This window comes from Amblyraja radiata, chromosome 17 (assembly GCF_010909765.2).
Source record: "Amblyraja radiata isolate CabotCenter1 chromosome 17, sAmbRad1.1.pri, whole genome shotgun sequence".
NCBI lineage: Eukaryota > Metazoa > Chordata > Chondrichthyes > Rajiformes > Rajidae > Amblyraja > Amblyraja radiata.
This window is the reverse complement of record NC_045972.1, coordinates 47,381,027-47,393,750: the sequence shown is the minus strand read 5'-3', so window position 1 is coordinate 47,393,750 and position 12,724 is coordinate 47,381,027. Positions and strand designations below refer to the sequence as shown.

At 40.8% G+C, this 12,724-nt stretch overlaps 1 protein-coding gene across 2 annotated transcripts in view; it reads right to left on the bottom strand.

Annotated features, from left to right (window-relative positions):
- Positions 1 to 411: 411 nt before the first annotated feature.
- Positions 412 to 12,724, bottom strand: part of itfg1 (integrin alpha FG-GAP repeat containing 1) — a 124,402-nt gene continuing 112,089 nt past the window's right edge. For both annotated transcript variants that reach the window (XM_033036401.1, XM_033036402.1), the window contains exons 15-18: positions 10,703 to 10,827; positions 8,815 to 8,897; positions 7,533 to 7,650; positions 412 to 872 (exon numbers count right to left, since the gene is read on the bottom strand). In XM_033036401.1, the coding sequence (XP_032892292.1) occupies positions 813 to 872; positions 7,533 to 7,650; positions 8,815 to 8,897; positions 10,703 to 10,827 (386 nt within the window). In that variant the 3' untranslated portion in view covers positions 412 to 812. The remainder of the gene's footprint in view (positions 873 to 7,532; positions 7,651 to 8,814; positions 8,898 to 10,702; positions 10,828 to 12,724) is intronic.

The following is a 12,724-nucleotide window of genomic DNA, read 5'->3' as shown; positions in this document are numbered from 1 at the left end:
GGACATGTTGGCCGGTGTGGGCAAGTTGAGCCGAAGGGCCTGGTTCCGTGCTGTATCACTCTAAAGAGCCTGTCCCACTTGGCGATTTTTTCGGCAACTGCCGGCATCAGTGACCATGTATCAGGTCACCGAAAAAGTCACGGCATGAAGACAACGGTGTTTTTTCCAAGTGTCGCAACATTTTTTTTGTCGCCGCTGGATTTTGAAATGTTCAATATCTTTCGGCAACCCTGATATGATGCCGGCAGTCACCAAAAAAATCGCCAAGTGGGACAGGCCCTTCTGACTCTAACATTAGCAGAGATTAGTTAGCAGTGTATGCTAAATTAATGCAACTCCAGGATCATTCAAACTCACAAATGGATATCAGTCTGAGTACTGTACTGTAGTAGCATAAAATAACTGAAAGAGTTTTTGTTTTAAATCATTAAAGTTTAATGTACGGTTCCTTTTAACTAACCAGAATTAATAAGCATGCTTTTCCACAGAGACCATTTAAGTAAACATTTGGAGACATTAATAACACAACAACTCAGCAAGTTCATCAAACAACATAAACATACATTTGCAAATATATGCAGGAATAATGTGAAATGCATAATTTAGTTTTAAATTATTCTTAACTCCCAAACTATACATCGTTATTTGTAACCACCGCCCACAAATTATAAAAAAAACTGGATTTAGTTTAAAACAAGAGGAAGCAGTTTGATTATATACAACTCCACATTAAACATTCATCTTTTTGCTATTTATGAGAATTAATATTTTAGATCCAACACTTAACGATCGCCCCACAGGAATTATTATATTTACATGGCATCAAAGTGGAATCTGTGTGCTTCTTGACGCTTTTCTCGGTCATCTGCTTTCTGAAATACCAGGAAAATGTTTATTAGTAGCAAATACAACTCTTCTCATTATTGTACGGCATAGTACAAGGAGAACCTGCTGCTCCAAATTACTTCTTAAAAACCCTGCTTTGAATTTTATCTGGAGGTATTTATCAATGCTGATTTAAAAAAAATACAGATCAATACTGTCAGTAAACAATGAGGCTAGCTTAATGGAGGAAGTTCGAGAGTGTTTAATTGTTATATGTACTGACAACGCAACAATAAAATTCTTACTTACAGCAGCACAACAAGCCTGGAAACAATACATATATAATATAATAAACAGAAACTTAATAAAGTAATAACTCAAATATTAGTACAAAAACGTCTGAGGTCCGTAGTCCAAATACAGTTCATAGTTTAGTTACTGTTGTGGTTGTTGGGAAGAAGCTATTCTTGACCCTGCCAGTCAGTGTTTTCAGGCTCCTATTAAATCTCAGTCAGCTAAATTACAGATCAAAAATAACTGCACCATGAACAGCCTGAATGCTATGACAAGAGGTGGATCACTAAAGGAAGGGGCCAAGGAAAGAGCGTTCACGTCGCGGCCCTGTTTCAACCAATCTTTCCACCACCACGCACAAGAAGCACAAGACAGACACCATTGTGCAGATGCCGAGAAGTGTGTTCAGCTCTGGCTGAACAACTTCTAATCTTGTGTGTGGACTCGATAAGAAGAAGAAGACTAAAGGATGGATGTCCAGCCCAACATAGGAGCACATCTATCAAGAGGGATATTGGTCATATGCAGTGTGCCAAGGAGCAACCATGTTGATACTCATTCAGATAATCACAACAATGCAGACTGGGAGCAGTTTGCATTTTTATGTATAAAGGTAAATCCACCAAGTAAACTTCCATTAAAATCTATCTGCACAAACACTTGGTGTCACTGTTGGTGTTCCTCCACTTGCAACATCTCAAAGCTATTGGCAGAACACAGCACACATAAGATAGACACAAAGTGCTGGAGTAGCTTAGTGGGTCAGGCAGCATCTCTGGAGAAAAAAGACGGGTGATGTTTAGGGTCGGAACCCGTCTTCAGATAGTTCAGCGGACAGAAGACAGGCTGAATTCACAGGGGGAGGGGGTGTAACTTCCCTCCCTTAGATACACAACAAGGACACCAAATGAAATCCAGATGAAGGACACCAAATGAAGTCCAGAACAAGGGGTCACAGTTTAAGGATAAGGGGGAAGTCTTTTAGGACCGAGATGAGAAAAACATTTTTCACACAGAGAGTGGTGAATCTCTGGAATTCTCTGCCACAGAAGGTAGTTGAGGCCAGTTCATTGGCTGTATTTAAGAGGGAGTTAGTTGTGGCCCTTGTGGCTAAAGGGACCAGGGGTATGGAGAGAAGGCAGGTACAGGATACTGAGTTGGATGATCAGCCCTGACCATATTGAATGGCGATGCAGGCTCGAAGGGCCGAATGGCCTACTCCTGCACCTATTTTCTATGTTTCTATGTTTCTATGAAATGCTTGATGTGCAGAACAGAGAGGAAATGGACAAAAAACTTCTCAAGTTCAGTATCGACGACAGGAGAAAAATCTCTGTACACTTGCATCATGTAAAAATAAACCCAGATCTGACCAAAGCGTCAGGATGCTGCCCCATGGCCACTATGCTAGGCTCAATAATGGTGATGTGGTTTTCCGAGCCTTATTCTGTGTGTAGGCAGGCATCTTCTGTCCCTGGTACTCACCCAACACCAGCATGAGGTGGTGTTGAACCACACCAGTTCCAATTCCCACAAACTATTCTTCCCGTCTACTCTGTCCATTAAATAAAGCAAACACGCAGAGACAATGGCCCCTGAAAACACATGCTGAGAATCGCAATGCACAATTGACTGCGTCCACCACCGATTCAGCCTGACCCGCTGAGTTCCTCCAGCACTTTGTTTTGCAGTGGGATATCTGCCCGAAAAAGATCACTTGCTACTGAGCATTGACAATATGGAAGCATTTATCAATTGTAAAAAATTGTAGTACGATGAGTCTTAATGACAAAAGTGCTGGAGCATCTATGGAGCGAAGGAAATAGGCAACGTTTCGTCCCGAAACGTTGCCTATTTCCTTCGCTCCATAGATACTGCCGCACCCGATGAGTTTCTCCAGCAATTTTGTCTACCTTCAATTTTCCAGCATCTGCATTTCCTTCTTGAACATTGTTGGCTGGTGTGGGCGAGTTGGGCCGAAGGGCCTGTTTCCACACTGTATCACTCTATGACTCTGTCACTCCATGACACTTTGTGTCTATCTTCAGTGTAAACAAGCATCTGCAGTTCCTTCCTACACATTCTGTTCAGATTAGATCACTTTAATCGCCCTGTGTGTCTATCCATTTTCCAGCATCTGCAGTTCCTTCTTAAACACGATGGGTCTTAATGGTTCCAAATTTTAAAAAGGCTATAATTTAGGAAAGGCTGCAGTATTGAAAAATTACAATACTCCCTGAACGTGCTTGCAAATTGCCACTGACAAAGCATTGAATAATTTGCTTACTTTGTCCTTACGCTAAGAATTATAATGATGCCGCTGAAGGTGTGATGAACCTGGAGCAGAATGGTTTGCTGCGTGGCAGAGATTGCATGGTAGATTGGAGCCTGCAACAACACACTGCCAATGGATGTGTAATCTCTGGAGGCCTTCCTGTAATTGCGTATTGATAGAGCTAGCAGCTTCAGGTCGAAATAAATGTAGTTACCGCCCCCTTCAATCAGTATTTAAACAAATATTAATTTCAAGTTGCAGCAGTGGAAAACCCAGCATTACATCTTTAAGAACTCACAGCTACAAGGGCTGAAAATATGCTTCCCTTCATTCCCGATTTCACACAGTAAGGTACACTAAGCTCATGGGCACGAGCAAACATTTTAGATTGGTTAGAAGATTAAGCACTGCATAATTTGGGTGGAGATATGACAATATAAATCACTGCCAAATTTCAGTCCCCACTTGCTGGTCTCGTTCTAGGGCCAATCATTTTGCCAACGAGAAAATCTTCTCGACTATTCGACAGCGAATCAATCATTATTTTGCTTCGAAATGTCTCTGATGCAGAGAAACAAAATTAAAAATGTCAAAAGTACGATTTACAAAAACTGTAGCTCAATAAAAAAAAAAGCTTAAATGTGTGTCAATGAGGCCTGTCAAATAGTTGAAAAAACACGTCCAATAGTCTTATTGATATTCAGTGACAGCAAATGCTGGAATCTTGAGCAAATCGCAAAGCGCTGGATAATGGAGGAACTCCGCAGGTCAGGCAGCATCTGGGGAGGGAATGGACAGGTGACATTTCAGGTTGAGACCCTTCTTCATCTTTCTGACCCACTGACTTCCTCCAGCTCTTGTTTCGCTCATTAATATTCATCTTCCATTCATTGTTTTGAAGATATGAATTTCTTTTAATGCTCTGAAGGACATTGCTTCTACAGGGAATAAACTGTATGTTGTCAATGTGGTGTTCCGAAGAGCCGACTACATCATCAGACTAGCAATGAACCATTGTGAAAACTTGACAATCTTATTTGCAACTGGAGTATGCAATTTAGTTTTACTGACGATAATAGTTGCCAACAACTCTGTTAATTGCACATGGATGTGTCTATTGATTGCGCTCAGGAGGTTCAATCAGTTCAACGCTCAGTACTCGCAGGTAACACTCACCCTGGGCTCGGAGCCAGGTACTTTGGCTCATTTGAAGTTTGCAAGAATAGGAATGCTAAATGCAATCAGCCACAGCCACAGAATGGGGTTCAGATCTTGGACAATCTCATGGGTGATTCCTAACACCCCACAAGTGAAAATGTATATATTGAACTATATCTAGAGAAGTTTATGATTTTGTACCCAGACTGATAAAGCAACGACCTCAATGGAGACAGAAGGAACTGCAGATACTGGAATCTAGTGTAGAACACAGAGTGCAGGAGTAACTCAGTTGGTCAAGCAGCATCTCTGGAGGACATGCATAGGTGATGTTTCAGATCAGGACCTTCTTCAGGCCAAGTTCAATGAATAATTTTGTGAGTGTACACATATTACAAATTTAAAATGGGAAACTACTTCCCAAAGATGAACAAGCACATTTGTAAAGTCATAATAGAATGTGATAGTCTAATAACATTGATACTGGACCTATAACGAGATCATAGCCTCAAACCGTACCACGGCAAGTTGTAAAATTTAATCCAATTAATCTGGTAATATGCATTACCAGATTAATTACCGTTAAAATGCATTTCGTTGTCTCTGTACTGTACACTGACAATGACAATTAAAATTGAATCTGAATCTGAATCTAATAAAACTGTTATTTTGTCATAAGATTTAAAGAAGTTTCCGCCCAGTTTGACTTTTAAGTGGCTCCATTCCCATATTAAGTAAGTTAATTCTTTATTGAGGTTCCTAACATCTTCTCAGGGCAACGGTAGCTAGCTATAAAAATAAAGAATACACTGACTAAACAGTTTACAAAACTGCAATTTTCCCTGAGATGCCTATCCCCTTACTCATGCCTGAGGAGAGAAACACATTCATCTTGCATGGAACCGCAGAGGTTAGTTTAACTCAGTGACATATTCAACACAGACATTGTGGGCTGAAGGGCCTGTTCCTGTGCTGTACAGCTCTCTGTTGCAACCTTTAGTCCATTGTAGCTGTAAATCTGATTGACTTTAGCAGTAACAATCCCAATCTTCTTTGTGCATTACTTGGTTAAGAGTTAAGGGCCGGTCCCACTTGGATGTTATTTGTGTGTCATTTACGCGACATAATTTACGCACACAAGGCACGTGGTGAGACGTTGTGGTGTAGGCAGTGACGCGCGGTGCTCCAGGATTTTGCGATTCTCAAAATCCTCGCGCGCCATCTGCGTGACGCGCAAATGATGCCCAAGTGGGAAAGGCCCTTTAGGCAGAGCCTAGATCAACAACCCCTTCTGATATCCATAGAACAATGTAGATAAGTACATGCTGATGCATAGCACGATGCTGCCTGACCCACTGAGTTACTGCAGCATGTTGTGTCTATGATGTACATAACGTTTGGTTTTGTGTTATTTACTCCTCTTCAGATTTAAAAACTAACCGTGACATGGGCATGCTAGGTTGTGATTTGAGTTCCTGGTTAATGCGAGGATATGTGCACCTGTCTGATGCTGGGCAAGCTGCCAATGTCATAGATAGAGTGGACGTGGAAAGGATGTTTCCACTGGTGGGAGAGTCTAGGACCAGAGGTCATAGCCTCAGAATTAAAGGCCGTTCTTTTAGAGAGGAGGTGAGGAGGAACCTCTTTAATAATAATGGATGGGATTTATATAGCGCCTTTCTAATACTCAAGGCGCTTAATACTCAAGGCGCTTTAGTCAGAGGGTAGTTAATCTGTGGAACTCATTGCCACAAAGGGCTGTGGAGGCCAAGTCAGTGGATATTTTTAAGGCCGAGATAGACAAATACTTGAACAGTTGTCAAGGGTTATGGGGAGAAGGCAGGAAAATGGGATTAGGAGGCAGAGGTCAGCCATGATTGAATAGCAGAGTAGACTCATAAAAACAGAAAATAGGTGCAGGAGAAGGCCATTCGGCCCTTCAAGCCATTCAATATGATCATGGCTGATCATCCAAAATCAGTACCCCATTCCGGCTTTTCCCCCCCATATCCCTTGATTCCCTTGGCCATAAGAGCTAAATCTAACTCTCTCTCGATTCTAATTCTACTTCTATAACTTGTGAACTTGCTTTCATTGGTTATTTCAATAACTTATTATTGAATCAGTGTTTTGACCCCTCAATGAATACAGCTTAAAGAAGTAACGGTCATTATTATGTCTGTATGTATCCTTCTCCGTGGGTTGTCACCTTGTCGTGGTGGAGAAGCTTGTGTGGTCCTGAGATCCTGAGAGCGATGCCGTCTGGGGCTATGCTCCTGGTAGGGCCACCCATGGCGTTAAGGTCGAGGGGAAGGTCTCTGACAAAGAGCAATCCGACCAAGACCTCAACGGTGGAACAGGCTGAGGACAATGGCCAACCTTAGTGGAGCTTCACAACGACTGAGAAGGTGGATGAAGGCTGCAGCAGAAAAGGGTCTACGGTCATCTTGGACTCCATGCCACTGGATCCTGACCCAGATCTGTCAAGGACCGTGGGGTGGCTGTCTGTGCACCAGTCTCCCCACATTAAATAAAGTCACGCACTGGCGTCCTCCATATAGGGAATAGCACCCTGGAGACTGAACATCAGCCATGACTGAAGGGGGCCTAAGAATATATGCAAAAAGGATTTCACCGGGCAGTTGCATATGTGACAGATAGAGCACTGTTCCTGTTCAAGGGGAGCTTTATGGGCACTAATTAACTGTCATGTTTACGGTATTAAAACAGACGCCACACTTAAGACAAATACATCATTAGCTGCTGAAGCCTTTTACATGTCCTGAGGGTATGAAAAGACCACGTTGAAGCAAGTCTTTCCTTGTATCCTTCATGGGGTGAACTTGCAAGAGTCCATTGGTGCACTAGGTAGTGTGAACATTTGAATGGCTCTGGCAATTGCTATACGTTGCATAATTAGACCTTAAATCTTAAAATCTAAGTATATGGATAAATATCAATTGAAACTTGGAAGAAGTACCTTTTCTTGCCAGTGCAAGATGCCGATTATAGCCAAAATGAAAACGCAGACTCCAATCAAGGCTATGGCGGTTAGCAACACAATGTTACTGGGTGTAAGATATAATTTGGCACTCCAGCTGCAGAAACAAAGGTAAAAAATATATTAATATTTCAGTGACATTTCGAAAATAAAATATTTACATACTGAATGCTTCTCTCATATTTGGAATAATTGTTGGTTGACTTTTTCTTCAATAATTTATGTATAAATACTTTACATTATAAAGTTTTCATAAACATTTACATTTTAAGTATTTCCATCATCTGAAGTATTCTTTGCAGAGGTTCCTAATACATATTTTGTGTTATAATTTATTTCAATCACATTCAGAATTGCAGGATGGGCCTTTTTCTAAAACAAACGGAGTGATGGATGTCTGGAACGCGATGCCAGGAGTGGTGGTGGAAGCAGATACGATAGTGGCGTAGATGAGGCTTTTAGAGTGCAAGATGGAACTGCAGTTGCTGGTTTAAAACGAAGATAGACACAAAAAGCTGGAGTAACTCAGCGGGACAGGCAGCATCTCTGGAGAGAAGGAATGGGTGGCGTTTCGGGTCGAGACACCTTCATTAGGCTTTTGGATAGGTGCTCACAGAAAGCAGAACCATTTCATACATATACATGCGTGACAGGATTACAGTCAGTAAAGTAACAAGAGTTTCCTATCCTTCATAATCTCTGGACAAATAGGCAATAACCAAAATGAGCTGAAACAAGTCTATTAGGATTTGGATTGAAATGCCCATCTCCAGCAATATCTGGCTGGATATAAATTTTTAATATAATATTAATATTTAAATTCAGAATGCAGGGACTTATTTTTGCATTTATTCTCATCATATCCTAATACAAATGCTCAGATTCACTTGAGGCGACACACCATTCAATATAACAGAGCATTTTTGTGCATACCAAAAGAGAAACTGTTTACAATATTCAGCTAATCTACGAAGATCCACACAAAGTCTTTGACTGGTAAATTGGACAATGGCATTTGCTAATATAGAAATAATAATAATAACCATTATATCAAAACGAGCATTACTCAAAAGAATCTTAGTGTTACTACATGTGGATTAAAGTGAATTGTTGCATAACAACTCTAAAGTAATATGCCCAATTAAGAGGAATAACGATACATTTTGAGAGTGTGCTCATGTGAAATTCTTTTCGAAAGCACAATCATGTTGGAGATCCATCCCCCCATGGCAGGGATTTTAAATAATTTTGAAAACTTTACCTTTTTGGCGAGTTATGAGGATATGGAATTACTATAAGCTGAGAATTTGGAATGATGGCAGTCCATTCTCGTTTTCTTACAGCCTATTAAGATGAAAACAGAATAAATAATTAGGCAGAACTTTACTTCAAAATGCTGTGGTATCTACTACAAATGAGACAATAGTCAGTGCAACAACTTGTATTGATGCAGCATTACCTACAAGCTGAATTTTTATGAACTGTTTTATAACAATGTTAATAAAACAAGAAAGGTTGACATGTGTGATTGTCCCTCTTCCAACATTGCGTAATCAATGTCCCAAAGACTTGGAAGTCTCAGAGTTATTATATTCCAGCTGTAACACGGGCAAATTGTAGATATTTTGAGAAGAGTAAAGGCCGTTGGGACAAAGATAGCATAAGTTACTGGACAAGTAATCACAGCGCTGGACAATGGATCAGGGATACGAGTTCAAATGGCACTAAAAAATGTCTTCAAAATGTAAAAATAAAGAAATGACATTCACATGGATGATCACCGAATTGCTGCACTGTTAAAAGAGACAGTGTAAGCGCCTCACGAATGTCCGTCAAGGAAGACTATCAAGTCTGGTCTATAATACGACTCCAGGGGCACAACAATGTGATTCCCCCCCCTCCCCCATCAGATTAAGGGCAATAAATACAGACCTTGCCGCTGACACCGCTGACACAGGATCAAAAATGGAAGCTTAGTTTAGTGAAATACGTTTGTGAAAAGTGTCAATCATTATTTACTAATATTTGGTAGATTATCGATGAAAAAAAAAGCACAAACATTTAAACAACCTGGCTTTTGTTGCAATACCCCGACATGCTATCTTGTTTTAACCCAGTAGTTACTCTACACAAAGGGAGTGGGAAGTAATCTACACCTTTCCTTTGGGTTTCAGGAATGCTGCTAGCTGACAAAGGCTTGCGGAAAACTGCCCACATGTTTTGCTAGCCCCAGAATGATGCCTAAATCAATTGAACTGAAAAAAAGTAATCCATTAAGGATTTAAACAATAAAGCATTTTCGTTCAAAAGTTCCTGGAAAGCATAGAACATAGGGCAGGTCTGCAGTAGAGTTGCTGCCTCACAGTGCCAGAGACTCGGGTTCCATCCTGACTATGGATGCTGCCTGTGCAGAGTTTGCACATTCGCCCTGTGACCACGTGGTTTTCTCCGGGTGCTCAGGTTTCCTCCCACACCCCGAAGACGTACAGGTCTGTAAGTTGTTTGGCTTCGGTAACATTGTAAATTGTCCCTAGTGTTCAGGATAGTGCTGGTGTGCTAGGTGATCGCCGGTTGTGCAGACTTGGTGGGCCAAAGGGCCTGTTTCCGTGCTGCATCTCAAAGTCTAAAAAAGTCTAAAAGGAAATGAAAAATTGCTATGAATCATGTCTAGATTTTGCTCTGTCCTAAGTGACGAAGGTCGATATTATTTGATGTGCGTTACAAAAAATGATTCCTCATTCATTGCCTTTCTCTGGTCTAGTTTAATTTTGCTGTACTGATATCACAAGTTCTGTTTGTCATAGCTTGTTGAAGCCCAACGACATCTCCAACTCAATGGTTGACAGTTGAACCGTCTGTAAAGGGACTCGAGCTGAAACGTTATCTATTCCTTTTTGCCAGAGATGCTGCTGGACCCGCTGAGTTGCCCAGCATTTTATGTCTATCTTCAATGGTTGAGAAAAAGCATCTCAAGTTCTGCAACTTATGGTCTGATTCTACATCAGTCAAATATTTGCCAGTGATGCCCATGGGGAGTGAACAAATTTATTCCAATTGATGAACTTATGAACCAGGAATCTGAAGACATTACAGAAAACTCAAACACACATGACTTGGTATCACCCCGCGGCTCCCGGATGCGATATTACCTTTGTTCCGATAGCACGAGGAATTCCAACAAAAAGATGATCAAGGAAGTTTGCACTACGGCCCAGACCAAGGACCACGTAAGGAAGCTGCAGAGCAAAATGTGCTGACTGACTCAGCTGACCGGCTGTAGAGAGAGCAGACCAGACCAGAAATAAACACAAATGCAACAAGACCAGTAAATGACGGCATTGCAAGTTGACAAGCATCCAGTTGCTGGCTTAAGTAAAACAACAAGTATATAGTGTGTCTGACACATGCCTGCAGATTCTGCTATTTCATTTTTATACCTTTATTATCTTTCTCCCCCTTCAAAATCAATCTCGGTATGGCAGACCATTTAATAATTTTTTATACATTTTGGTTTCACCATGTAGAAATTACAGCAGTGTTTATACATTTCAGGGCACCAAAATGTATAAAAATGCACTTTAATAAAATCTGACAATGTGCACTTTAACCACATGTGATTTTTTTCCATTACAAATCTCAAATTATGGAGTAGAGAGGCAAATAAATAAATGATGGGTCTTTGTCCCAAACATTACGGAGGGCACTGCAAATGCCTCGCGAGTGGCAGTTTTTAAAATGCTTCCAGAAATGTTTCATCATCATATTAGATCCATCATGAATATCCTGATTGCCTTGAGGTAATGTAAGCAGGCAAATTAACACTGCTCCCTTCAAGACATGGTGAGTCACAAGGATCCTCAGCAGTGTGCACTAGAGAAGGTCTTTACCATGCCTACAGCTGCTGATGATAATGAGTTGTACTATTATGTGAATATTATACACCTGAAATTCATATTTTAATGAACTGTATGTTATCCAGGGACGAAAATGCTGAACAAAGTACAGAAAAATCTGTCCTGAATTGTTCCACATAAAGCCAATTATATTTTATATGGAAGATCGACACAAAGTGCTGGAGTAACTCAGGCAGCATCTCTGGAGAGAAGGAATGGGTGACGTTTCGGGTCGAGACCCTTCTTCAGACTGAGAGTCGGGGGATAGGACAATATAGAACAAATGAATGAAAGATATGCATTACTCCAGCACTTTGTGTCCATCTTCGGTTTAAACCAGCATCTGCAGTTCCTTCCCACATATTTTGTGCTTCGCTGCGATAAAGTATTTTGAAATTCAAGTATATGCTAAGTATTCGGAGATTGTTATTGAAAAGTCTGTAGGTGTTAGGGGCATATAAATAAAGCAGCTTGTTGTAATATACTGCAGTATTGTCAATGTTTAACAACCATATAACAATTACAGCACGGAAACAGGCCATCTCGGCCCTTCAAGTTCGTGCCGAACACTTATTTTCCCCTAGTCCCATCTACCTGCACTCAGACCATAACCCTCCATTCCTTTCCCGTCCATATACCTATCCAATTTATTTTTAAATGATAAAATCGAACTTGCCTCCACCACTTCCACTGGAAGCTCATTCCACACAGCTACCACTCTCTGAGTAAAGAAGTTCCCCCTCGTATTACCCCTAAACTTCTGTCCCTTAATTCTCAAGTCATGTCCTCTTGTTTGAATCTTCCCTACTCTCAATGGGAAAAGCTTAACAAACAAAAGCTAATGATCTTAATAAAGATCGGCATTACAAGGCAACTTCATTTGAAATTAGAACCTTTTATATAAAAATAATTCAAATGACCATTTGGAAATATTTTATCAAGTGTCCTTTGTTAGTTGAGGAAATTATTACTGTAAACAACAAAAAGGTTGATTGATTAGTTGTATGATTTCAGTATCTCACCATCGCATGTGCTACGTGTTGGTGGTGCTGTCTGTTATGCACTTCCTGTGTGATAAATGGCTGTGTGTAGGTGTTCTAACAACCCACTCTCATCTGAAACTCAGGAGCTAACCCGGCTGGTGCACAGCTTTATTGCAGCAGCTTTTGTGCACAATTGGAGATCAATGGGTGTTCTGCAGAATGAATCATCACAGCAGTCCCAGATTTTGACACACCGACCGACCGTGCGTTCAACTGCAGATCTGGTGACACTAAC